This window comes from Pongo pygmaeus, chromosome 9 (assembly GCF_028885625.2).
Source record: "Pongo pygmaeus isolate AG05252 chromosome 9, NHGRI_mPonPyg2-v2.0_pri, whole genome shotgun sequence".
Classification (NCBI taxonomy): domain Eukaryota; kingdom Metazoa; phylum Chordata; class Mammalia; order Primates; family Hominidae; genus Pongo; species Pongo pygmaeus.
Genome location: NC_072382.2, coordinates 128,282,805 through 128,308,469, shown reverse-complemented (window position 1 = coordinate 128,308,469; position 25,665 = coordinate 128,282,805). Strand labels below are relative to the sequence as shown.

General features: G+C 53.4%; 1 protein-coding gene and 1 long non-coding RNA gene across 5 annotated transcripts in view; one reads left to right on the top strand and one right to left on the bottom strand.

Moving 5' to 3' along the window:
* The window catches only part of KIRREL3 (kirre like nephrin family adhesion molecule 3), a 592,978-nt gene that overhangs the window by 524,208 nt on the left and 43,105 nt on the right, over nt 1-25,665 (top strand). For all 4 annotated transcript variants that reach the window (XM_063671606.1, XM_054437752.2, XM_054437750.2 and 1 more), the window contains one exon: nt 17,063-17,220. In XM_063671606.1, coding sequence (XP_063527676.1) covers nt 17,063-17,220 — 158 coding nt within the window. The remainder of the gene's footprint in view (nt 1-17,062; nt 17,221-25,665) is intronic.
* On the bottom strand, nt 19,451-24,161 carry LOC129007210 (uncharacterized). Its single transcript, XR_008492257.2, has 3 exons — nt 23,941-24,161; nt 20,661-20,865; nt 19,451-19,758 (listed from the first exon to the last, which is right to left on the bottom strand). It is a non-coding gene; the product is annotated as an uncharacterized LOC129007210 (long non-coding RNA).

The window sequence follows — 25,665 nt, the reverse complement described above, 5'->3', positions numbered from 1 at the left end:
ATCTCAGCCCCCAGGATTTCTGAGCACCCATGGAACACAGGCCTACATGGTCTATTTCCAATAACCCGGGTCATGGACAGGGCCAGGCTGAAGAATACTTCATGGGGAGAAAGCTCTGCTCACCTCTCCCTAGTGGCTGTGTCCAGTGAATGCAAATTAATGCTAATGGAAGTCTAAAATAAACATACTCAGAAAGTAAAACTGCCTTGCCTCCCCCGCCCCCACCGCGCGCGCGCACACACACACACACACACACACACACAATGCATTCCAAAGCCAAATGCAAATAATATTCTCAATTATAGACCAGATTTGGATTATCTATGCCTCTGGCCACAAACACGAGTGCCCATGATGGGAGCTAACTGTGACTTTAAGACACGCCCAATACATTTCACTTCAAAGCAACACTGGACACCTCACCCCATTCACTCCTCAGAGCAGCTCATGGACTGCTCCCAAGCAACACGTCTCATTTTCCCCAACGTATGCAGCACTAACATGCCCAGATTCCTGTGCAGTGCCAGGGATGGAGATCTGAGCTGAGACCCACGTATTTTAACCCGGACTGATCCCAGCACACCCACTACAACTCGATACCATCCTGTTTTTTGATAAAGGATCCACCATGAACAACACACTTTCCATAGCAAGTGAGTTGCTCATCAAAGCTGAAAGGGAAGCCTGAGAGAGAGCCAGCAAAAGAACAGAGGTGATTAAGGATCCAAGGGCTGCTTGGCCTAGCTGATGGGCCCCTGAGAAAGGGATGGTGGAAGGTGGAGAGTGGGCAATGCAGAGGGGAAGGGGCATGTCCAAGGTCTTAGGAAAGCCAGGGGACACCAGCTGTCCTGGGTCCAAACTCATGGTGATTCACACATCTGCATCCAGCAATGCCCTTATGGACTACAAATCTCAGCATCTCCCAAAATTGACCCAGGAATCCAAGATGGAGTAACAATAGGGCCAACAGGAAGCTTTTGGAACATAGTTGACACTCAATGCATATCAATGTGTCCTAGATCTGCCCCTCCCAAAGTATCCCCTTTGGAAGCTTTGTTTTCTCCACCTAACTCCCACTTCACGCAGGCATCTCTTTTTATCCTTCCATCATTGATGGGGTGCTCATCTGTTGAGCACCTGCTCTGTGCAGGCTGAGCTGGGGCAGGAGAGACAAACAGGAACATGACAGGGCTGCTTCCCTTGGGAAGCTCCCATCGAGCTAGGCACCCGGGTCCAACCAGCAGTGATTCCCATGCAGCTGGCTCTCCACGGCAAATGCAGCGCATCCATCTACAGCTTCTGTCCAGCTCAGCCCCATGCCAAGGTCCCAGGCTGAGCCCTGGGATGCACCCCAGGATGAGACTGACTGCTGTGCTCCAGATGCTTAAGCACAATCTAGTGGAGGTCAGAGGGCACATTTGAGCAAAGACTGAACATCGTGTAGGTGTCCACAAGTCAGGAAAGAGAAGGAAGCGCAGTCTCGGAGGAGAGAGCCACAGAGCCAGGGTCCAAGGCCCATGGCTGTGTGGCTGTGCCCTGCGGCGAGGAGCCCTGTGGCTGGAGACGGGCATGGGGTAAGGCTGCAAAGGTGGCCAGGCCCGGGTGCTGTGGGGCTTTGGACACCATAAGCAGAGGGACAACTTGATTAGATTGTCATTTGGGGGGGATCCCCTGGGGGGAACAGGTGGGAGCAGGGAGAGGCCAGAGGAGAGAAGTCACCTAGCAGGCTTTCCCTGTGTGGCTCATGGGTGGTGGGAGGGTGTGGGCTCCAGCTCACGGAGCCTTCATCTGCAGCTCCCTGGGCAACAGGCCAGGTCACTGGGAGCCGCAGCTCCTTCCATGTTGCTTCTCTTCCACTGCACATACGCATTTGGTCTGATTTGGTCTGAGCTTCCTTGACACTCTGCCTTAACCAGGGGAGCGGCTCATCTTAACACAAGAGAAGGCAGTGGGTCTTCAGCAGCAGCCTTTGTCTTCATGCTGAGCAGCTGGCTGCCTCCACGACTGAGGACCTAGTACACTTTCTCCTTTAATCCTGCATTATTGGAGGCACGTATTAGCTCCACTTCACAGATGAGGAAACTGAGGCTCAGGAAGGTTGATAAACTTGTTCAGGGTCACCCTGGGGATCATTCCCAGCTCTGTCTGAGAGCAAAGGCTGTGCCCTTTCCTCACCTGCCTGACATCACCCACCAAGGGCTGGAGATGCAGGGGCCTGGGTGGCCCCAAAGCCATCCCCGCCAACACCAGCAAACTTAATTGTAGGGATGATCAGAGCCAGATGAGGAGTCCCTCCCTTCCCCAGTGAATAGGACTCAGACGAACATAGGAGGCCCACAGTCCCCTCCTTACCCAGTAACCAAGCTCTTCTTATTCTGAATAAGGGGCTTATTCTGATAGTAAGCACTCTAGTTCCAAAACCAGCCCCATCCCACCTCAACAGTGATAGAGCAAAAGAAGACACCCTGGGGGAAGAGGCCATTCCCTCCCTCCACCTCTGCCTCCTGTGAGCCGCACCCCGTGGTGGAAGCTGCGGTGCTACCAAGTTTCTCTTTACCCCTTTCGGGACAGGACAGAAGGACTCATGCTGGAGTGCGAGGCGGCCAACTCCCTGCTGAGTTCCACTCCGGAGTTGTCTGTGGCTAAAGACAGGAAGCTCACTTCCAGTAACTGTCCCCACAGGGTATAAAGGCCAGGCCTCCCTCCCCAGAATGGGGCAAATGTGAAAAATGAGGAACAGAGGAGATTTCAAAAAATAACTATAAGGCCAGACTGTAGATGAGAATTAAAACACTTTTATCTAATGAGTTCTAAAAATATTGCCCTTTTTCAAATGTAGAAGCTTGTACTTTTTGAGAAAAAAAAAAAAAAGAAGAAGGCTCAGGTCGGAAAAAGATTTTGACTTTTTCCTCTTAGGATTCTGGCAAACAGTGGATCTGGTAAATTTGCATAAAGTTGAAAGGTACATTTTAGTGATTTCTGGGATTCCCTGAAATGAGTGTTTGTAGCAAGAGGCCTAGAGAAAGTGTTTTGCTTGTTTCCTTCCTTGGAACGCTGCCATTTGGTTTTATGGTCCTCCATCCCAAAGGATTGTGTGTCTCTCCCCACATCCATCTTCTTCCTGAGCAGGTGACTTGCACCCCACGCCCCCTGTGTCTTTGCCTCTTTGCCTGTCTTTTTTAATTTTTGCCCTTCTGTCTCATGGTCACCTCTCTATTCCCTCCTCCTGTCTGCCCTGCTGGCCTGTACCCAACCAAGATGTGGAACAAACGCATGCTTTTATCTTGCAAAAGGCAGTGTTCCTAATCTGTCATCTCAAAAGAAAGCTACTGGAATGTCTTATGCTTATTTTTTAAACCCCTTAATGTAATGACTGTCTTCCCGTGCCCCTCCGTTTCTGTTAAGACTTCTGAGGCTCCCGGGTGTCGGTAGGCAGGATTTCTACCTGGCCTCATTTTCGTCCTTACTGAAACCATGAGGCTCCTTGAGGAGGTGGATTTACCGGATGGGGAACCCATAGCAAAACCAACCATATCAGTTCTGCTTCTATTTATGGGACCAGCGGGGACACTCGGAGTCCCTGCCTGGCCCTTTGCTGGGTCAGGATGGCCACCTTGATGCTATTAAAGCTACTGAAGTGAACCAACGCGGATCCTCGTGCTAGCGCAGCCTATGGCACCGCAGTTAGGACTGAGTGCTTGGGGCGGCAGGATCTGAGCCAGAGTCCTTGCCAGTTGTGTGACTTGCCCCAAATGTTTTGGCCAGTCTATGCCTCAGTTTAGCCACCCATGAAATAAGGCTACTGCAAGGGCCCACCATACCATGAAGCATGGATTTATACAAGTCCACGGCAGCCACCATGATGGGCTTTTCCCACCAACCCAGCTGTGTTCAGCAAAAGAGCCCCCAAATCAGGTAAAGGTCGAAACCAGCTGGAGAGCTTTGTGAGCGGCTGCAAGGGGGCATGTGCCGGTTATTCCTGCAAACACACCTAAGAAGCACTCTCACCCGTCCTGCAACCATCAGCATAGGAGCTGGGCTGGATAAAGGAGAAAGTCTCTCGCTCCGCAGTACTGGGAGGGTGAGTGAAAGCCACCCAGCACCACACACTGGCCTCCCTGCCCCGGCCCTACTCACCCCTTCGTCTCTCCAGTTTGATGCACTCCCCCACTCCACTGTCCCTTCTCTGCTGGCCTCTCCCAAGCCCTCTCGCCCTTGCTGTGCACATGGCAGCCACATAGCGCCCTCTGTCACCTGCATCCGGCACAGACACACTGGTCTGCTCGCGTGCAAATCACTGCGGCTCCCTTCTCTACCCACCTCCCTTCCTCCACTCTGCATACAGCCTGAGACTTACATGCCTGCTCATTATTAATGAAACGTCTGTCTCCTCACAAGTAGCTCTGCCCTGAGATGCTCAGACCCTCTTTCAAGGTTTAACCAAAAATCAACGATCACTCACCCTCCCTAATTTAAGGAGCGAACCAAGCCACTGCTGACTTTGACCCTGATGGCTCCTGGCTCCCTTGCCCTGGCCCATTGGCCCAGCCCTCCCTCCCTTGGGGTCTCCTGCCTAAAAGCAGCGGGGTTGCCCGTCACACCTTTACAGCCGTGGGATCTTTGGGTCTGTGACCTCCTTATCATCGCTCTGGTGGTTTAAAGGTGCTTTGAGGCAAGGTACTGACCGTTCCATCTCAGGAGTCCGGGGCTGGGCATGGAACAAGGTAATAGCAGAAAAAGAGGTGGAAACAAGCCCATTTCACATGCAATATGCTACTCTCTGACCCCATGTGGAGTTACTTATTGAATAAACAATAATAATACTAAGAGCTAAAATTTAGTGGGTTCTTACTACAGTGCCAAGTTCTGGGACAAGACACTGCATAACTCTTACATGAACTCATTTAAACAGTACACCAGCCCTGTGCAATAGCTACTATAATATCTATGACATTAATATCATCCAGCACAGAGAATTTGCACATGGTCACATGGCCAGTGAGTGACGGAGCCAGAAGCCCAGCCAGGCACTCTGACTTCAGGGCCTCCCTTCTTATCCCCTAAACAATATGAGCTCCAGCTGAGAAGTGGGCTTCCCAGTGTCCCAAACCTTTGCAGGGGACCTCTGAAGTCAGCTAGTTCAGGGTTCCCCCCACCCCCAGGTTAGGAGCAGAACTGAAACAGCCTCCAGCACACCTTCCTCTGAGCTACATGCCATCATCCTAAACCTGCATCTTGCTCCTTGTTCCTCTTTTCTGTCTGTCCCCAACCTCCTTGGAGACATGTCTGTGCTATTGTGCTGATAAATATATTGGATGCCATATCCTTTAAAGCTCCCATTTGTGGCTGGGCGTGGTGGCTCACGGCTGTAATCCCAGCACTTTGGGAGGCTGAGGTGGGCAGATCACCTGAGGTCAGGAGTTTGAGACCAGCCTGGCCAACATGACGAAACCCCATCTCCACCAAAAGTACCAAAAAACATTAGCCGGGTGTGGTGGCAGGCGCCTGTAATCCCAGCTATTTAAGAGGCTGAGGCAGGAGAATCGCTTGAACCCGGCAGGCGGAGGCTGCAGTGAGCTGAGATTGTGCCATTGCACTCCAGCCTGGGTGACAAGAGCAAGACTCCATCTCAAAAAAAAAAAAAAAATTCCATTTGCATGTTGCCCCACATCTTCTTAATATAGACCTAAGTCTAAGTGGAGGTGGGGAGGGTCTGAAGAGGGGGAAAGCACACCTACATTAATTAAATCACATATATGTAATTAACACATCTACAGGATTGCCAGATAAAATACAGGATGCCCTGTTAAATGTGAATTTCAGATAAACATACTTACACTACCATTTTTTAATTTATCTGAAATTTACATTTAACAGGGCATACTGTTCTTTGATTTGCTAAGTCTGGAAACCCTATCCATATCCCAGCTCTGCTGCTTACTAGCTATGTGATGTTGGGCAAGTAACTTAACTACTTTTTGGCTGGTTCCTCACCTCCAAAATATGCATCATCACTGTATCTACCTTATATAGAGTTGTGAGGATTAAAGGATATTTGTAAAGTACACAGAAGAGTTCTTGCTGTGTGGTAAGCCCTATATCAATGTTAGCTATTATTCATATTATTGGTGCTGTTTTTTTATGACTGCATCCAAGGTAATATACTAGGCAATGGGAGACAGGGAAAGAGGCATCAAGACTCCTACCCTGCAACTGTGGGGAACCTGAAACAGGTCCACAAGTCAATGCAATATAGCTGTGGTGAGAACCAGTGTAAGAGGTGCTCAGGTGGGGAGGGGGGCTTCTAATTCAGTGGGATCAAGCAAGGCACCAGGCAACAAGTATTTATTAAGTGCTCACTATGGGCCAGACACTGTACTAAGTACTAGAGAGAGAATTTGGCAAGGACCAGCCCTCAAGGAGCTCACAGCCTCAAAGGAACAGCAGGCGGTAATGGCGCCAGGCACCACATGTACCTGCTGAGGTGGGCACATGGTCTTATGGCAGTGCAGAGGCTGCAGATGGGAGAGTCAGGGGCTGAGATTGAGAGAAGACTTTCTGGAGGAGGCGACAATAGCCTGAGTCTTAAAGAATAACCAAGAGTTAACAAGGCATGATACGCCTTTGAGCTGATTGAAAAGAGGCTGGGATTCCAGCCAGTTAAGACTCAGGCAAGGAGATTCCCAACAAAGGGAACTTCACAAGCCAAAGCGTGTAGTTGGAAAAGGGCAGGCTATCCTCATAGAAGAGTGAACGGTCACACAGAAGAAAGCTGCAGAGATGAGGCCTCACTGGAGAGAAATGGGGAAGGCCCCCATGATGACAAATTGATTTTTGTGCTGGAGCAGTGGGAACCGCTGAACATTGTGAGCAGCAGACTGAGCTTCCAGAATAGTCACCTGGCCATAGTGGATGGAGAACGGATCGGAGGGAAGTGGAGAGACAGTTGATGCCGTGGGCCCAGTTCTGAATCAAACAGCAGGGGACTACTGGGTTACATCAGTTAGCTTTTGCTGCTGCAGGGGAGAAAAAGTAATATATTTTCCTCATTCATTACAAGGTTTGCAGCTGACACCCATGTAACAAAAGATAGATTAACAAGAGAAAAGTGCAACAAATGTATTTAACCAAAGTTTTATGTGAGCTTTCAGAAATGAAGGCCCAAATGCCATGGGAAAATTGTGTATTTGTAGGCTTATGTTCAACAAAGAATGGGCAGTTGTGCAGAAATGTGATTGGACAAAAAAGGGGGTATGACCTCATGGTAACAAACCGGAAGAACTTAGCAAGGCCTTGCCTGCATTCCTCTTGGAGTTCCTGTGCGCCATTTCTCTCCTTTGAGTATAGGGCAGGATCCCTCTGGAATGAGGATCTCATGACCTAGTTTCAGGGGAGATGGGTCAAAGAATTTTTTACAGCTGGCTCTCGCCCAGGAAGGCAGGGGATTGGAGAGTAACCTTTTTGCTTCTGCTGTTTTCTCAACTTCTAAGATGCGATATCTTGGAGTATTGTGTTCTGAGTGCAGATACTGCATAATAAACCACCCCAAAACTGTGAGTCAGCAATCTGGGCTGAGCTCAGCTGAGACGGCTTATCTCTACTCCACATGGGGCTCACATGTGCCTTTGCAGCCCATAAGCAATGTGTGCCTCAGCTGGCACAGAATGTAGGGGGCCCGGAGGGAGGGGATGCCAAGCCAGGCAGGGCAGCGTGCAATCACCCATGGGAGCAGCAGGGTCTTCACCCAGCTCCCAGCAGGGCAAAGCAGGGAAAAGGACATAGACCTCTGCTTTACCAAGGGGACAATCCAGGACTTCTAAGTCCCAGCTCCCCTGCCCATCTATTGCCTTTCAAAGGAATGAGCCCAGTCTGCTTAGAGAACTAATAACATGCCGCATCATACATCAGACCCTTTACAAAGCATTTTCTCATGTTACATCTTCCTTGACCCTGGCAACTATACAGTGAATCTGGTTTTGTTATTTTATTTCATATTTTACAAATAAGGACACTGAGGCACAGAGAGGCTAAGCAGTTTTCCCATGGCCACAAGCCAGTAAACATAGCACCCAGGATTCGAACCCAAGCTACCCGACCTTCAAGTTAGCAAAGCAAAAGGAAAGGGGCAGGCCCGGCACGGTGGTTCATGCCTGTAATCCCAGCATTTTGGGAGACCAAGGCAGGTGGATCACCTGAGGTCAGGAGTTCGAGACCAGCCTAGCCAACATGGTGAAACCCCATCTCTACTAAAAATACAAAAATTAGCCGGGCATGATGGCGGGCACCTGTAATCCCAGCTACTCAGGAGGCTGAGGCAGGAGAATCGCTTGAACCCAGGAGGCGGAGGTTTCAGTGAGCCGAGATCGTGCCATTGCACTCCAGCCTGGGCAACAAGAGCGAAACTCTGTCTCAAAAAAAATAAATAAGTAAAAAATGGAAAGGGGCAATTGGGGAAGAGCGATTTACTCCAACAGCTGCAGGTGGCTCTTATCCACAAGGAGGAATTGAGGTAAGAAGTGAGGAAAAGCCAGGCCAAAGGGTCAGCAGTGGCCAAGAAGTTCAGACTATTTAGATGGCAACGAGGGACTTTCAGAGGATTTGAAACAGAAGAATGCTAGATATTCAGCACATGGTGGGTGAATTACTGGTTGACTGGATGGGTGAATATTCAGACTTTTGTAACAGTCACTCTGGAAAAGCACAGAGGACTAGGAGGTGGAGGGGAGAAGCAGTATTATAATCCAAGCACAAAATGATGATGGCTGAGCCAGGAAGCCTGTGGGAATGGAAAGAGACAAATCTAAGCGATACTTCAGAGGGTTAACCAGGCTGGTTGGCAAGGCAGGGTGACTGAGAGTGGAATCCAGAAAGACCCCGCAGATTTCTGACTTGGTCCCCGAACAGTGGGGCCATTCTCCAAAATACAGAATATGGGGAGGAATGGGTGTCTGGGAGAGGTGGTGAGTGTGGTGTCACACCTGCTGAGCTTCGAAGGCCCGTGGACAGTTGGGTCATGACTCTGGAGCTCAAGAGAGAGGTCTGGCCTGAGATGCTTCTTTGGAATTTATCAGCATAAAGATGTGAGTTGAGTTCACAGAAAAGTGAAGGTTTTCCATTAGATAGTGTGTCAAATGAGATATGGCCAGCAAGAGCTAACTAGGGAAGACCAGCATTTAAGGGGTGGGAAGAAAACAAAAAGTAATAACCAGAGAGGAAGCAGAAAAGCCAGGAGGGAATCCCGGAGGCCAATTTAGGATGTATCTATTCCCGGCCAAGTGTTATTTTCCTTCTAGTACTTATCAACACCTAACCTTATATTATGTATGTATTTGTTTATTCATTTATTGTCTGTCTCTCCCACTAGAAGGTAAACTCCACTAGGGCAGAAGCCTCTTGTCCCTAGTGCTTAGAAAGGGGCTGGCGTGTAGTAGGGTAGGTGCTCAATACGAATTTCTCCAAAGATTGTTCAGCTACCCCTGGGAAGCTGACTCTTAACCAGGTCACCTCCCTCTTGTCTCTACATCCTGCAGTTCTGAATTGTGACCATTAGGTGGCGCATCTGTGTAAGTGAGGAAACCGGAGGCTGGGGACTACACGCGGCCCAGAACCTGAGAACCGGGCAAAACCACAAAAGGGAGCAAGGAGTTGGACGGACTACAAACATCATTCGTCCGTTCCCTTAGCAGACACCGCCAAAGCACCAACTGCGAGCCAGGCTCATGCTTCCTGGGGCCCTCTGAAATTCAGATTGCGGGGAGGGAAGGGAGGAGAGTACCTGCCAGGTCTGAATGCCCCCTGGGACGGGCAGAGAGCCTGCTTCGCAGAACTGTAGGGCCAGGACAAAGGCAGGGGTTAATGGAAGGGCTGCTGCAGCTGCAGGCATAGTCTGGGAGCTGCTCTAACTCCAACAGAACATGTTGTAGGGTCATAAAACTCGAGTCTAAATTCCAACTTCACCATTTATGGCTGTGTGATCTTTGCCAAGTAATTTGCCCTCTCTGAGTCTCAGCTTCTTAACCTATAAAATGAAGACCCTAATAGTCCCTGCTTCAAAAGATATTGAGAATAAAATGAGAGGGCCTTGGCACAGCACTTTTCACACAGCCACAAAGCTAAATATTATTCCTAAAAATTAGACATAATAACCAACATTTGTATAGCCCTTTACAATGTTCTCTGTGTATCTTTCATATTGTAAGGTAATCCTCATGATAACCCTGCAAGATAGGTATCTTTATTATCTCACTTCCCAGATAAGAGGATTAAGGTTGTCAGATTATATAACTTGTCCACAATCATATGGCTCATAAAGTGATGGACTCAAGTCAAGTTCAGCTCAGCAAACACATATGCCACCCTGTGCCCTGTGCAGCAGGCAGGCACTCTGCTGGGAGATGGGGATCTAGATGGAGATCATGGTTCAGGGAAGAGACACACACAGAGAGATTTCCATGGGATGTGGTAGCTAGTGAGTCAGGGGATGCCCAGGATGCTGTGGGATCATAGACAGAAGCCCTATATACTTGGCCCAACTGGGAGATTCTAGAAAGGTCTCTCAGAGAGGGTGCCCTCTCAACTAAGTCTCAAAGGGTGTGTAAGAGTGACCCAGGAGAAGACTAGTGGTCCAGGAGAATGCCAGCATTCCAAGCTAAAGAAACAGCATACACAAAGGAAGCTGTTCTGAAACAAGATCATGTAACTCCAAAGCCAGTAAGCAGGGAGCAGTCTGCCCCTTTCTCTGGCCAGCCCCGAGGGAGCGAAGGGAGCAGGCAGCCTGTGAAGGGATCAAGGGTCCCCACACGTGCTCTTTGTCCAGCGAGCCTTCCCTTCATAGCACTTGTCAGTTTGTCATGATTTCTACCTAGGAACCCTTAGAGCAGCGCTCCTCCAGCTTGAAAATGTATGTGAATTGTCTGGGGTCTTTTCAAAGGCGGATTCTGACTTAGGGGGTCTGAGGTGGAGCACAAGAGTCTGCTTTTGTAACAAGCTCCCAGGAGGTGCCAAGGCTGCACACATGTCCGTCTTGGGCACTGGCCTGGAGTGGCAAGGGCCTCCCCATCAGCTCTAAGACGGCAGGCCATGTATGGCTTCACTCAGCTATCATAGCTTCAGCTTGTGACATGGAGGAGGTGGTGAGAGAAATATTGGGAGGGAGGGAGGCAGGAGGGCAGGGCACATGGCAGGCTGACTGCAGGGCTGCAGCAGGGAACCTGGGAATGGAGAAGATGCTGAAGGTGTGGGAGATGCGCCCCGAGGCTTCAGCATCCTCCCTCCACTGTAGTCAGTGCTGGAGCTCCTAGCACCAACCCTCCCAGAGCCCCTGGGGCTGCGGCAGAACAAAATCAAAGAACCCACAAATGTCCTTCTCCCCACTCAGCCAAGTGTCTCTGATCTGTCACCACGCTCGGCCTGCCGCCCTTTCCCATCCTATGTTCCAGACAAATCAGAGGACAGCAGCCACGGAGAAACAGGCTGAGAACCAGCTCCCAGCACCAAGCCCTCCTCAGCCAGGCTTCCCTCTCTCCAGAAGAGACAGGGAGCACCAACCCTGATGCCACAGCAGCACAGAGTTCCTACACTGCTGTCCCAGCTGGCCTCAGAAGGGCCACCGCTTTGCCCTCCTCCCTCCCACTACTCACCCAGCCCACTCCCAACTGTACCCAATGCACACACACATGCACGCACACACACATACACACATATATACACACACACTTACATACACATGTATACACACGCACGCACATACATACACATATATACACGTGTATACACATGTATACACACACGTACACACATACATATATACACGTGTATACACATGTATGCACACACGTACATCTACATGCACATATATACACATATATACATATACATACACACATACACACATATACATGCATATACATATACACATACATACACATACACACGTGTACACACATATATACATGTACACACATATACACACATGTACACACATATATACACACACACACACACACACAAGATTTAAAACGCTGACCTCAGAAGCCAAAGCCCATGATAACCACCCTCCTGGCCCCATCCCCACTCCCCTTCTGAGAGTCTTTTATTTAACAAATAATATTCAACAAATATTTCTTTAGCGTCTACTATGTGGTACAGCAATATCACAATGACCAAGATAGATAAGGTCTTTGTTGTCCTTTCTAGAATGGTGACAGATAATAAATGAACCCAGTGATCCAGAAAGTGCAGGGGTGGGTAGTGGAGAGTCACTGAGGGGCTCTTGAAGCTGCACCTTCATTGATAGGAAGAGCCAGTAGAGTGAGGAACAGAAAAGAGCATTACAGACAGAGAGGAGCAGGGCAAGCCCCGCCCCAGAAGGAGCTGGGTTTGCTGAGCAGCAGAGAGGCAGTGGGGCCAGGGCCTGCTGCGTAAGGAGTGGCTGGAACAGACTGAGGCCCCATGGGCAGCGAGGACCGTAAGTGCTGGTGCTTGCAGGCAACACCTACTCTCCTTCAGCAGGAAGCCCCTGGAGGGTTTGGTGTTCGTGATAGACCCACTCTGCCAGCATTGTGGGGAACTCGCTGCTCATTGAGCTAAATGAGAACCAGTCTTGCTCTCCAAAGCCCTGGGCGTCTATGAGGTTCTCCACCATGCAGTATGGGGGCAGGAGGGTGGCACTGCTGGTCCCCCACCCCTCCAGCTGCCACTGATCAGCCATGCTCAGAGACCAACCATCCCAGGCTGATGGAGCATCGAGGAATTCCTGGAAGCCCAGCCAGGTCCCACTTGGGTGACCAAGTGGACACTGGAGGAGATTCCCTCAGTGCTGTCCTTGTCCTGGCACCAAGAGAGTTTTTCCAGCCTGCTCAGATGAGGCTGGCCAACCTGGCAAACTGTCTGTAAAAAAAGGGGAGTATAGAGGTTAGAGAGAACCTTAGTGCGTGAAACAGATGAAAGCTTTACCTCTCCAGTTAGAGCCAGGATGTGCGTCCCAAGCCCACCCTCACCCTTCTTTGCTCTCGTCACTGGTAACTTTGGGTCAGCCTCTTGTGCTCTCTGGCCTGTTTCCCTCTCCCCATGCCACCTCTCCACCCGAGACCCCATTGTCTTTGGCAGCAGAACTTGGGGAAAGCTTTTGGGGGCTCCCTCCCACACACAGGGAAAGGGACGGGTGCCCCCACTGCCCACCCACACAAGGCAAAGTCCGCAGAGCTGGGCAGGGGCAGAGCAGGGAGGGAGACTGAAGCTGCCTGCTCCAGTCCTGGCCAGTGGGGAGAGTAAACTGTAAAGAGCTCAGCATCCCGTGATGATGTGTTTCTTTCATAATCAATGCCCCAGGAGCCAGCTGGGCGCAGGAGTGTCGCTCAGCCGCCCCCGGCTAAGGCCGCGCTGTGGCCTTTCAGGCTGGCTTCCAGCTCTGGGGACCCACTCTGCCTGGGATCCGCTCAGTCCTCCCCAGGCCTCAGTGCCCCAACAGTTAATGCCATTTTTTTCCTGAATGACAACAAGCACAACACCAAAACAGTCAACTATTTTTATCTCCGGATTAATCACGAAAAGGCTAGTGCTCCCACCTTCCTTGTGATTAAAAATTAGAAGCCCAAACTCTATAGTGGTAGAGGATAATAACCAGTCCTGCGAGGGTGATGAATAATACATCTCCAGGCAGGGACCGCTCCGAAACTTCCTCCCCTCGCCACTGCCTGGCCCAGCCTGGCCAAGTCTGAATGGGGAGGTAATGAGGAGCCCCCTTCCACGCCAGACACAGCTGCCAAGAGCGACTGCTGATTTCTCTTCAGCCTGCTGGCCCCCAAACATCCTCCCTCCTCACCAACCCCCACCCCATCCCAGCCCCCACCCCCATCTGGTGTGCAGTGAAGCGAAGACCAATCAATAATGCATGGCTACATGAATACCCAGCGTGATAACCACTTATTTGGGAAGATGTAATCAGGCCCCATTCTGAGGATGGATGTATGTGCGTGGCTGTGTGTGCGCCTGAGCACTCCCACAACACGCCCCACTCCCTCCTCCCTCGTCCGCGCTGCCTCTAATCCGATGTTCCAGTAACACAACACTCCAGCCACAAGGAGGAAGTGTCCGTCCTTTGGGTCTTGGATTCTTGGGAAGACCTTGGTGGCTGCACTGTGCTCAGAGCAAGCAGAGGCTCCTGCAACTCAGCCCAGAGCCCACAGCCCAGAAAGCTGGGTCCTGCCATAGGACCCTCTGGGGAGCTCCCCGAAGTCCTGATGCCTGGGGTCCCCTCCAGAGACTGGGACTTGGCTGCTCAGGGTGTGGCCCACAGTGAGGTTTTAAAACCTCTGCAGAGGAGCATGCAGTCAAGGCTTCAAACCCCTGTCCAAGGCCCAGTAAATGTCCGTGCTGGAGAGCGGTCAGCTCCCAGATCCTCCGAGCTCTCACGTTTGCGCCTGAAGCCACCCTGAGAAAAGGGGCTTCCTGCTCCACCCTCTGCTCTCAGGCACTTTCCACAGTCACTGGGAAGGCTGAGGCCCCAGGTATCCAGGCGGTCCCCAGGGCTCCACATGGCTCTTTTTCCAGGCCCTCAGCTAGCTCATGGAGCCTGAGCTCCTCCATCCTGGTCGGGGAGGCTGCCTTGAAGAAAGAAGGGTGAAGGCTGGCCACCTCTGAGCCCGGCTCTTCCTGCTGGAAGGCCCCCACCCACCGCATGGAGATGCAATTCCCCTCCTCCGCAAGCGGTTGCACCCACCCCCACTTGGTGGAAAGCCCTAATCTGCCTCCCTTTTGCCCTGTGGCCAGGACCACCCCAAGGAAGCCCGTGGGCACTAATGAAAGGGTGTGGGGTGGGCGGCTGGGGGGTCGTCTTCTCCATCCAACCCATTCCCACCTGCTTCCTCCGGGCCTCCTGGGGAGGCATGGCTCGAGAGCCTAGGGCCAGGCAGAGTTGCATGAGGCAGACTCTGTTCCTGAGCCAGGATCTCGGTGGAGTCCGGGGCTCGCTGCCCCTGGGGTCAGTGATGGCTTCTCGGAAGCCCTGGGAGGTTGTTTATTCCTCAGGAAATGGCACTGCTGTGCTGTTAGTGTGGGAGCAGGCCTCCAAGGCCAGGCAGGGAGGGCAAGGCAGCTGGTCTGAAGGTTTGCTTCTTGGCTTCTTACCGGCCCCCATGGGGGCTTCCTGTCCCTCCTGGAGCTTTCGGAGAAGCCGGAGTGGACTAGGAGAGGGGCTGATGGGGCGATCCCCTGGGAAGGGGAGGGAAGCTCCCATGCAGGCTGAGGCTGGAAGGCTGAGCCAGCGGAGTCAGGACGGGCCCGGAGCTGTGACTGTTCAGCTCTGAACTTCTCCAGCCCAGAGCCCCGAGCAGAGAGCCTGCATAGAAAGGCGGGCTTTCTCTGGCCACCAGGCAGAGAGGACCCTTTGTGCCAGGTCCCCAGGCCCCCGTTATCCAACTACCCCTTTTGTGTTTGCTGTGTACACAGACAGCTCACATCTTGATGTGTCCGGAGGCCCTGGGCCTCTCTCAGCCTTCAGAGCTGCTGGGGGCCCAGCCCCTCCTGGGGGGAGGGAAACAGGGATCCTCAGAGGACAGTTGCCTCATCTCTTATCCCTTCTGTGGCTTGTCCAGGGAGCAGCAGGGGCCTGAGACCCTCAACGTGTCCCCAAGCACAAGCATGGGAAGAGGTTCTGTGTCCTAAGGCAAGGCACTTCGCATCTCTGGGCCTCTCCTCCAAACCATGATCATCCACCATCCTTCGGCCCATGGTCCTCATGGGAACCAAAGTGGTGACCCCAGTGTGGCCAGCAAACGTCAGTGGACTTTCCCCGAGGCACAGGGCTCTGTGCTGGGCACTGCGGAGACCGTGCTCCGACGCAGATGCCCCCTCCTCCTGGCACTCAGGATCCCTTGACAGGAGCCACCCGTCTCTGACCCTGCTACAAAATGCAGTGGGAAGGCTGGGACAGGAGAGAATCCGGCTGCCTCTGGGGACGAAGGGGCTGGAGCCGCTCTGGAGGAGTGAGGAGCTCAGGAGATGCCAGCGCTTACACAGCCCTCCGAAGCGCTGGCTCCACCGTGAAGGGCTGCCCTGTACCCTGCTCCCTGCCAGGGAAGGGGCCGGCCTGGTGCTCCCAGGTTCCCTGGGCCTGGCCTCCAGCCCTGGCTCTGCCACCATGTGACCCTGAGCCCGTCACTAATCTTGCTGGAACTCGGCTTCCGGACCTGTGTCATTGGGGTGATAACGTTGACCTCACCAGACTGTTGTGAGGACTAACTCAGACAGCAGGTGTGACAGTGCTTCATTTAAAGAAAAAAGAAAAGCCGGGCGCCATGGCTCACACCTGTAATCCCAGCACTTTGGGAGGCTGAGGCGGGTGGATTACCTGAAGTCAGGAGTTCGAGACCAGCCTGGACAACATGGTGAAACCCCATCTCTACTAAAAATACAATTAACCAGGTGTTGGCCGGGCATGGTAGCTCAGGCCTGTAATCCCAGCACTTTGGGAGGCAAGGCAAGCAGATCACCTGAGGTCAGGAGTTCAAGACCAGCCTGGCCAACATGTTGAAACCCCATCTCTACTTAAAATACAAAAAAAAAAAAAAATTAGCTGGGCGTGGTGCCACATGCCTGTAGTCCCAGCTACTTGGGAGGCTGAGGCAGGAGAATTGCTTGAACCTGGGAGGCAGAGGTTGCAGTGAGCCGAGATCATGCCACTGCACTCCAGCCTGGGTGACAGAGAGAGACTTCATCTTGAAAAAATAAAAAAGAAAAAAGAAGAAGTTAAAAAGAAGCCACAGACATCGCCTGGGCCACAGAGCTCTGCTTCTGGGTCTGGGAGTGCAGGCTGAGGCTGCTGGCCCTGTCCCCTCTCGGCAGGCCCTGAGCAGGGATGCGATGACTGACGGGAATATCCTCCATTGTAAGCACGCAGTGCACGTCAGGGATCACTGCGGGTGCTGCTCTCATCGTTATGGTACAAGCAGATGATGCGTTTCATTAATGTATGATAATCATCTCCACAAAGTCCTCCCAGCCTGCCTGCCGTCCTGCCCGAGGGGGCAGCCTCGGCCTGACCTCGCTGCTTCTCTCCCCACAGTGCCGCCTGATGACCCCGTCATCCTGGGGGGCCCTGTGATCAGCCTGCGTGCAGGGGACCCCCTCAACCTCACCTGCCATGCAGACAATGCCAAGCCTGCAGCCTCCATCATCTGGTTGCGAAAGGGAGAGGTCATCAATGGGGCCACCTACTCCAAGGTGAGGCCTGGAGGGGAGGGTGTGGGTGTGGATGGGCTTCAAGGGGAGTGGGTGGGGAGGGGGCTAGGTGGACAGGGAGTTGATGGGGAGGAGGCTAGGTAAGGAGGGGGCTAAAAGGAGTGGAGACTGGATGAGGAGGGGACTAGAAGGGGTGGAGGTTAAGTAGAGAGGGGGCTAGATGGAGGGCTAGATGGGGGGGCTAACAGGAGAGGGGCTGGGGGTTAGGTAGAGAGGGAGATGGTGGGGGGCTGGATGGGGAGGGGCTGGGGGAGTTAAGTAGAGAGGGGGATGGTGGGGGGCTGGTGGGGAGGGGCCTGGGGGGTTAGGTAGAGAGGGGGATGGTGGGGGGCTGGTTGGGAAGGGCTGGGGGGGTAGGTAGAGAGGGAGATAGTGGGGGGGCTGGTTGGGAGGGGCTGAGGGGGTTAGGTAGAGAGGGGGATGGTGGGGGGCTGGGGAGAGGGGCTGGGGGGTTAGGTAGAGAGGAGGATGGTGGGGGCTGGGGAGAGGGGCTGCAAGGGTTAGGTAGAGAGGAGGATAGTGGGGGGCTGGTTGGCAGGGGCTGGGGGATTAGGTAGAGAGGAGGATGGTGGGTGGCTGCTGGGGAGGGACTGGGGTTAGGTAGAGGGGGGATATTGGGGGCTGGATGGGGAGGGAACCAGCTCCCCTGTCTCTCTGCAGCTGTCCCTCTCTCCTGTCCCTTTTGGTTTCTCTCACTCTTTGTCTCCCCGTATCTTTTTTTGCGCTCTCACTGTGTCACTTTTTCTCCCTCATGCTGTGGTTCTCCTACTCATTTGTATGTGTGTCCATCCTTTTATCTGACTTGTGCTCTCTCTCTCTCTCTTTCTATCTCTCTATCTGTCTTGTCCTAGGGTAACTGCTGGGGAAGACCCTGACAATAGGCCATGGTCAGACAAGGAGACTCAGGGATAGTAGTGGCCAGGGTCTAGGGGTGCAGATAAAATGCAGGATGCCATCACAGTCTGAATGTTTGTGGCTCCCAACATTTCTATGTCAAGATCTTAACCCCCAAGTATGAGGAGGTGGGGCCTTTAGGAGATGATCAGGTCATGGGGGTGGAGCCTCATAAGTGGGATCAGTGCCCTTACGAAAAAGAGGCCTGAGGGAGACCACTTGTCCCTTCCACATTGTGAGGACACGGTGAGAAGAAGGCATCTGTGAACCAGGTGTCTGTCCCTCAATAGACAACAAATCTGCCTTGATCTTGGACTTCCCGGCCTCCAGAACAGTGAGAAATAAATTTCTGTGGTTTATAAGCCACCCAGTTTATGGTATCTTGTTATAGCAGCCCAACTGGGCTAAGACAGATACCCGGTTAAATTTGAGTTTCAGAAAAATAATAACTTTTTAATATAAATATCCTCCAATTTATATGCATGGGGCATACTCACCAGCTATACTTATACTAAAGAAAATAGTCATTATATATCTTAAATTCACATTTAACTGAGTATCCTGTATTTTATTTGCTAAATCTGGCCACTTTCCAGGGCTGCCAGGTGAAGCTGTTTAGGCTCCACCATCTCCAAGGTGCCTGGCTCAGGGGCCAGGGAGGGCTGAAATCCAGCCCATAATCCCTTACCCAACAGCCCTTGCCCTGCTGTGTCTACCAGCAGGGGTTCTTGTCTCTAATTCACACACGATACCAAGGGCTGGAAGCACCTTGAACTGGCCCCCGTATTAATTGTGTCTTTAAAATGTTGTGTATTTTATGATGCTTTGACATCTGGGGTTTGCACACCCAGGGAAGGACCAGGGTAAGCTAATTCCTGGAGATAGCAAGCAGGCTTTGTATCAAAGCAGACCAACCAATCCGGAGCCCCAGGCCCCCACAGCGTTTTTTCATCAGGCTCCATAGTCCAGGACATTAGGCCCCTACCCTAAATCTCCCCAGGGCCACACATCAGACCACCCCTGCAGCTCAGGGCCCAGGGTAATTATTCAAGCTATCCAATCCTAAACCTGCTGAGCCACCAACCCTACCTCACCATTCCTTCCTATGAAAGCAAGCCACAACAGAGGCTCTGCCCACACTCTTCCCACACCTCCCTCCCCAGCCCCCACTGACCCTGGGTCCTCCCCTTCCTCTGGGAACTATGAGTAGCAAACTGTCTTTTCTTTTTTTCTTTTATTTTTTATTTTTATTTATTTATTTATTTTTCTTTTTTTTTTCAGACAGAGTTTCGCTCTTGTTGCCCAGGCTGGAGTGCGATGGTGTGATCTCGGCTCACCACAACCTCCACCTCCTGGGCTCAAGCGATTCTCCTGCCTCAGCCTCCAGAATAGCTGGAATTACAGGCGTGCGCCATCATGTCCAGCTAATTTTTTTTTCTCTTTTTGTATTTTTAAAAGAGACGGGGTTACTCCATGTTGGTCAGGCTGGTCTCAAACTCCCGACCTCAGGTGATCCACCTGCCTCGGCCTCCCAAAGTGCTGGGATTACAGGACTGAGCCACCACGCCTGGTCGCAAACTGTCTTTTCAACAGCAGTTGTCTTCTGATCTGTTGGCCTCCCTCTACCTGAATAAAAACAAAATTCCGGGTACATTTTTAAACAGCCCCCACCAAAGTCCACTCAACAAAACTGTGCATAGAGTCCCAGATGGGGTTCATGTACCACAGCCTCTAAGATGAACGGGGCCTTACAGGATAGCTGGGCCAAACTCTTTTGTCTGCAGCTAGAAAATTGAGGCCTGGTGGAGAAGTGACTGTCCTTCTCAGTGGTGGAGTAGGCAGTGCCAGGCCTGGAACTACAACCTCCTGACGCCCTGGCCTCTGCCCTTGCCCATGCTCCTCCTAGGGCAAGCCGGCTCCCCAAGCTCCGCAGGTGGGGGCCCAGCCTCCAGAACGCCCGCTCACCTCAGATCTGAGGGTTTTCCTTGGCCTCAGAGACTGGGGAAATACACGGCCTGGTTCCCCCCACCCACCAGTCCTCTAAGCGGTCCTGGAAAGATAAGCAGGGCCTTGGCCGTCCAAGGAGGATGTGAGGCAGGCCTGTCCCCACTCTGAGGGTGTGTCCTTCCTGTCCCAAACTGACCACCTGCCAAGAAGTCACTCCAGGGCTGCTGATCAAAGCACCCAGCACCTGGTGCCAGAACACAGGGCAAACTCCTTCCCTCAGACACAAGTCCAGGGGGAGGGAGGGGTGGCTGCCTCTTAGAAGACAAGCCTCTCCCTTATGTCCTGGGCTGAAGCCACCCTGTCGTGTTATATAATACAAGGATATGACACAGAGAGAGAGTTGTCCAGAGGAGAATGAAAAGGAAGGATAGGGGCTTTCCTTCCAGTCTGAGCACCTGTCCTGTCCCTCCCTGAAGTTGGGCCAGCCTGGCCCCTGGCAGGGTCAATGTCCTGCAGAGGACACGTGCCATCAGGTGGAGAGAGAGGTCAGGGTCACTCTGCTGGACCTGTCCCAGGATCACCTTGAGCTCAACATGTCGTCCTTGTCTACATCGTGAAGGCCCCGCGGAGAGCCTGGTACCATACTACTGCACAGCAGGGCGGGGGACCACATCCATGCTTCTGGGCCTGTGACGGGAACGGCAGCGCTAGGCAGCCCCAGGCCTGGGTTCCAGGTTCCACTGCATAACCTCAGGCAACTCACTCCCTGGGCATCTGTTTCCTCGTCTGCAAAATGAAGGTGTTGGATCAGACGCTCCGGAAGGGAAACAGATTCCTCAAGGGACAGTCTCCTCAGATGGTCTCCTGCCCCTCTGTGGCTTGTCCAGGGAGCAGCAGAAGCCTGAGACCCTCAATGTGTCCCTGGACATGAGCATGGGAAGAGGCCCTGTGTCCCAAGGCAAGGCACTTCATTTCTCTGGGCCTCTCCTCCAAACCATGGTCATCCACCATCCTAACTGTCCACCCCACTGCCAGTGGTTCTCATGGAGACCAAAGGGGTGACCAACAGAGCCAGCACACGTCAGTGGAGCTTCCCCAGGCACAGGGCTGTGTGCTGGGCAGGGAGAAGCTACAAGCCTGTGATGTGGAGTATACCCAGTAGGGTGCACAATCCTGGGCTCCTATGGAGCAGGCTCTAGGGACTGTCCGAGCCAACCCCTCTGCTTCCCCTCCCAGAGGCCCAGCCCACCCCCTCCTCCCCCAGGGCTGCAAGGAGCCCTGCCATAGGCCAGCAGCACTCCTGACTTCCCCAGAGAGGCTACATATGAGGAGGGGCCAGAGCATCAGCCGCAGAGAGAGAGAGAAGCTGGGAGCACACACAAAATCAGGCAGCCTCCAAGGACCCCAGAAAAGACCCCTCAGGGCAGCCCTGGCTGCTGTCGGGTTTGATGCCCTCAGTGGCTGTCGCATGGTAGATGATTATCCCCGTGGGCTCAGGAGCTGGCAGCCTGAATTTGGATCCGGGCTCTGCCACCTTCCAGCTGTGTAACCTCACCTTGCCGTGTCTCCCTGTCCTTGCCATACAATGGGAACGACAGCAGCACCCACTTCAAGGGGTGCTTGTGAGGAGTTGAATGAGGAACATGCCTGGAACAGAGCTAGCTTGCAACAAGCACGGCTGTTGGGATCGTCACCCCCTCACTGGATCCACTTGGCTGCAAGGTCCACCCAGCTGTGGACCTTGCGTTTCCCATATGCAAATGTCGGTGTCACAGTTAGGCTGGCCACATGGTTCTGAAGGCCTGGCTCAAACCTGGGATCCATAACATAACATGGTGACGTCACCCTCTGCCTCAGTTTCCCCAGCTGCAAAATGCAATAATAATGATCACGGATGTCTGTTAGGGTTGCAGAGTGACTTACAAGAAATTATGCATCAGAAGCACCCTGTCAAGGGCAGGAGTAAGGACTGGATAAATGTGAGCTACTATTATTGGCTCCTGTCCCACAGGGGGAACCCGAGTTCCCTGCCCCAGGGGTCATACAGCTATTTCATAAAACACCAGGCCTGTTCTCAAAGTTTCTGGGTTGCTCACCGATCATTCTCTCTGTGACTCCACCATGGGACCAGTAGGAGAGGGATGAGCCTCAGCCCTGGAGGGCACCAGGCCCCTTCCCCAGGAGAAAGGGCAAGAGAGGAAGCACCCAGCCCCTCCCCCAGCACAGGCTGGCCATGCTTCCGCTTAACAGGCCACTGTCACAGCCTCCAGGGTGCAGGGCGAGCCACACTGCCGGATGGGGCCTTGGGCAGTGCCCACTGCAGGCTCCCAGGGGGTGTCGGCTGCAGAGGCACGGAGCAGGGAAAGGCCCCTCCAAGCTTCTTCCTGGAGACTCAACCCTGGGCCGTCTGGGGACCGTGGGTTCCTCCCCTGTTCCTCGTACTTCTGAGGGCCCGGCGCCAGAGTGGAGACCACATTCTTTCTTCTGGAAAGCCCCCAAGTCCACACAGCAGGGGAGGAAAGGCAGGATGGGTTACGGAAGAGGAGGGGCGAGAGGACAGGCTGAGCCCAGAAAGAACCCCTCCTAAGAGCAGCTTCCTGCCAGGCAGGTGGGTTGCAAGGTCTTAGCACGCACAGTCGTGTCTGTGTCTGCTTGGAGGCCCTTGCCCTCTACCCTACCAGCAGGACCACTGGCCTCGCCTTTTACCACCTTTGCTAAGAGGAGCGCTGGAGACCCCACTCGGGAAAGGGATAAGTGCCCACCTGCACAGGGCCCTCACCCTCCACTGGGCACCCCCTCCCTGGTCACTCACCCATCACCCTGCACCTATCTGCCCAGCTTAGGGGCCTAGAGTCTCTACTGGGTGTGGCCGAGGCTCATCCTGGCCTTCTCTGTGAAGGGCACCCCTCTGGCCTCTGGCCTCAAGGCTGGATGCAGGGACTGGGGCAAACAGCACTGTGCATCCTCCACCTGGCCCGCACACCCTTATTCAATCCAGGTGGCAACCAGCCCACGTGGAGCCCCAAGCAGCTATCAAAAGGGGAAGCAGAGCCATGATTTTTTTTTTTTTTTTAAAAGGGACCCAGCAGGTGGAGAAGGTGAGTAGGGGGGAGAAGCGAGGCGGCCTTGTTGCCAGGCAATCAGGCCTACTCTTGGCCTTTCCAGACTGTTTGCATATCAATGAGCATCCCATATTTAGCACCAGTGCTTGGGCCCCCACCCCCTGCCTGCCCTCCAGCCCACCCATCTCTGAGAGCTCAACCTGGCTCTCCACTGCCCAGCGGAGGCCCTGGGGGCTTTGGAAAGAGCAGAGTAGCCAGCCACTGCCACCCAAGCAGGAAAACCACGGGGTGGGGTACACTGTGTACAACCGTGCCTGGGAAGACCAGCCTCCCAGGCCAGTGCTGGGAAACTAGAGAGGTGAGTGCCAAATCCCTGCCCTTAGGGAGGGGCAGTGGGGATGGGTGCGCAGCCCTGAGGCAGCAGCTCAGTAGGCAGCGTCCAGAGAGAACCTGGGGCCCTGCACAGTCACAGCAGTCAATGGACAGAGGCCCATGAACACCCACAGACAAAAACAGGTACGCGCACATACCCATGGGGGTGTATGCCCCAGCACGCTCGTTCCTGAACACATGCTGCACACATGCCATCTACATGCCTGCCCCTGGCCCATATCTGCGCATACAGGGGCTGGGTCCTTGGGGACCCTCGGGAGCCACCATGGCAGTCACATGGGCAACCGAGGCGACCCGGGGGCCTGGCAGCACATTGGTGCTCACCACACTGGAGGGAGGCCTTGGAGACGGTGGCACCCGAAGCAAGTGGCCCACCATGAATAACTCACTTCCTTCTGGAGCTCACCTGCAATGCGTGAAGCTTTCTGAAGCAGGAGGTGGGAGGTTCAGTGCCCATGGTGTGTCCCCAGAGCCAAGCTCTGTGAAGGGAAGCAGGGAAGGGAGCGGTGGAGCGGAGCTGCGACTAGAACCTGCAGATGATAGGATGTTCGCCTGGACAGTACCTTCAAGGCTGCAAAGTCCAGAGGCTCCATTTGCATATGAGAAAAGTGACAACTAGGGGAGATTCACTTCTGAAAAGGAATGAAGCAAAAAAAAAACAAGAGAGGTGAGGTCAGAAAGGAATGGGGGAAGAGAAACTCGGGGGTGCAGATCCCCCGCGCCCCTCTGCATCCCGCCTTGCCCTGCAGGTACAGGGTTCCCTCCAGTCTTCCCCCTTGGCCCGCCCAGCTCTGTCCCACCCTCCTCCCCTCAGTCGTCTTGTAGCAGAGCTGGCAGACCCAGCCTTCCTCCCTGGGACACCTGCCGCACAGGGTCTGGGGTCCCCCGCGAGCTGGGGGCCCAGGAGATGCTGGGACCTTCCACGGGGACAGAGAGGGTGGTGGTGCTGGGGCACGCGCCTTCCCCTCACCCTCCTTTTGTTTAATGAACACATCTTCCTTTTTCTCTAATTAGGTGGAACAAACAACTTGAACCAGAATTTTTATTTCCCAGAAAAGCACATGCCCGGACCCAGCAAATATGTCGTTAATCATCATTCCGAGGCGGAGGAGCATGCTGGGTGCAGGGAGGAGGCGGAGCAGTCAGAGGGCCTAATTAGAGCTGGGGCCCCTCCCTCCCCTCCCGCTGGCACCCACCGCCCAGAGCCCATCCATTGGAAGGGCTCCTGGCAGAGTCAAGCTTATGTAAATGTCCCTTGTTAGCACAACGGAAAAGTAAAGGAGAAGAGAAGAACAATACCGACCCGCTCCTCACCACTTCCCCGCCCCTGCGCACCCTACCCGAAGTCTTAGTTTCATCCAGGAAATTGTTCTTATTATCACTTGGCTATTTATAGACTCGGTGAGGTCTGCTGAAGAGCCCAAGGCAGGGTGCTAAAGCGGTGCCAGCTGCTGCTCCCTCCCCGCCCGGGCTTTGGCTTGGGGTTCAACTTCATTCCTCTGCCCGATTTTGCTGGCCCCGGGGCCAGTGGTCTTGTCCCCGGCTTGCTGCATCTGGCCACGTCACTCTCCTCCAGCCCCTCTGCCCAGGGCCGTGGCCAGCACCCTGAGTCCCAGGCCTGCAGCTGCACCGCGTGGCTCTCTAGAATGTCATAGTCCGGCTTTGCCTCCAGCAAGATTTGCTGTTCTATTTAGAGACTCTGGCCCTGTTCTCCTGAGGCCATGAGGTTTGCCCCAAGTTGAGAAAAGCCTCACTGAATTAAGGACCCAGAATGTGGGGTTCCAGGAGCTTGCAGGTTTCTCCCTGTGGCCCTAACTGTTCCCATCTGTCCTGCCAAGAGCACGGTACTCACCCTCCAGCACCCCCGGGGCTGCAGCAGAGGCTGTGGCTCAGGGTTCACCCATTCTTAAGTGCAAATCCTAGCTCCACCCAGCAGGTTCCTGGCTCACTTGGAATTCAGGTTTCTCTTTGGCTAATCAAAGATAATGCTGCTCTCTTCCGGGGCCCTCATAAGAATTAGAGACATTGCCATTGTCACTTTATGGGAGGTTTTGAGGGAGGAGTGGTCTGTTCATCTACTCCCTGGCTCCAGTCAGGGGGAAACAGGACTGCACCCATAGTGAGGTCCCTT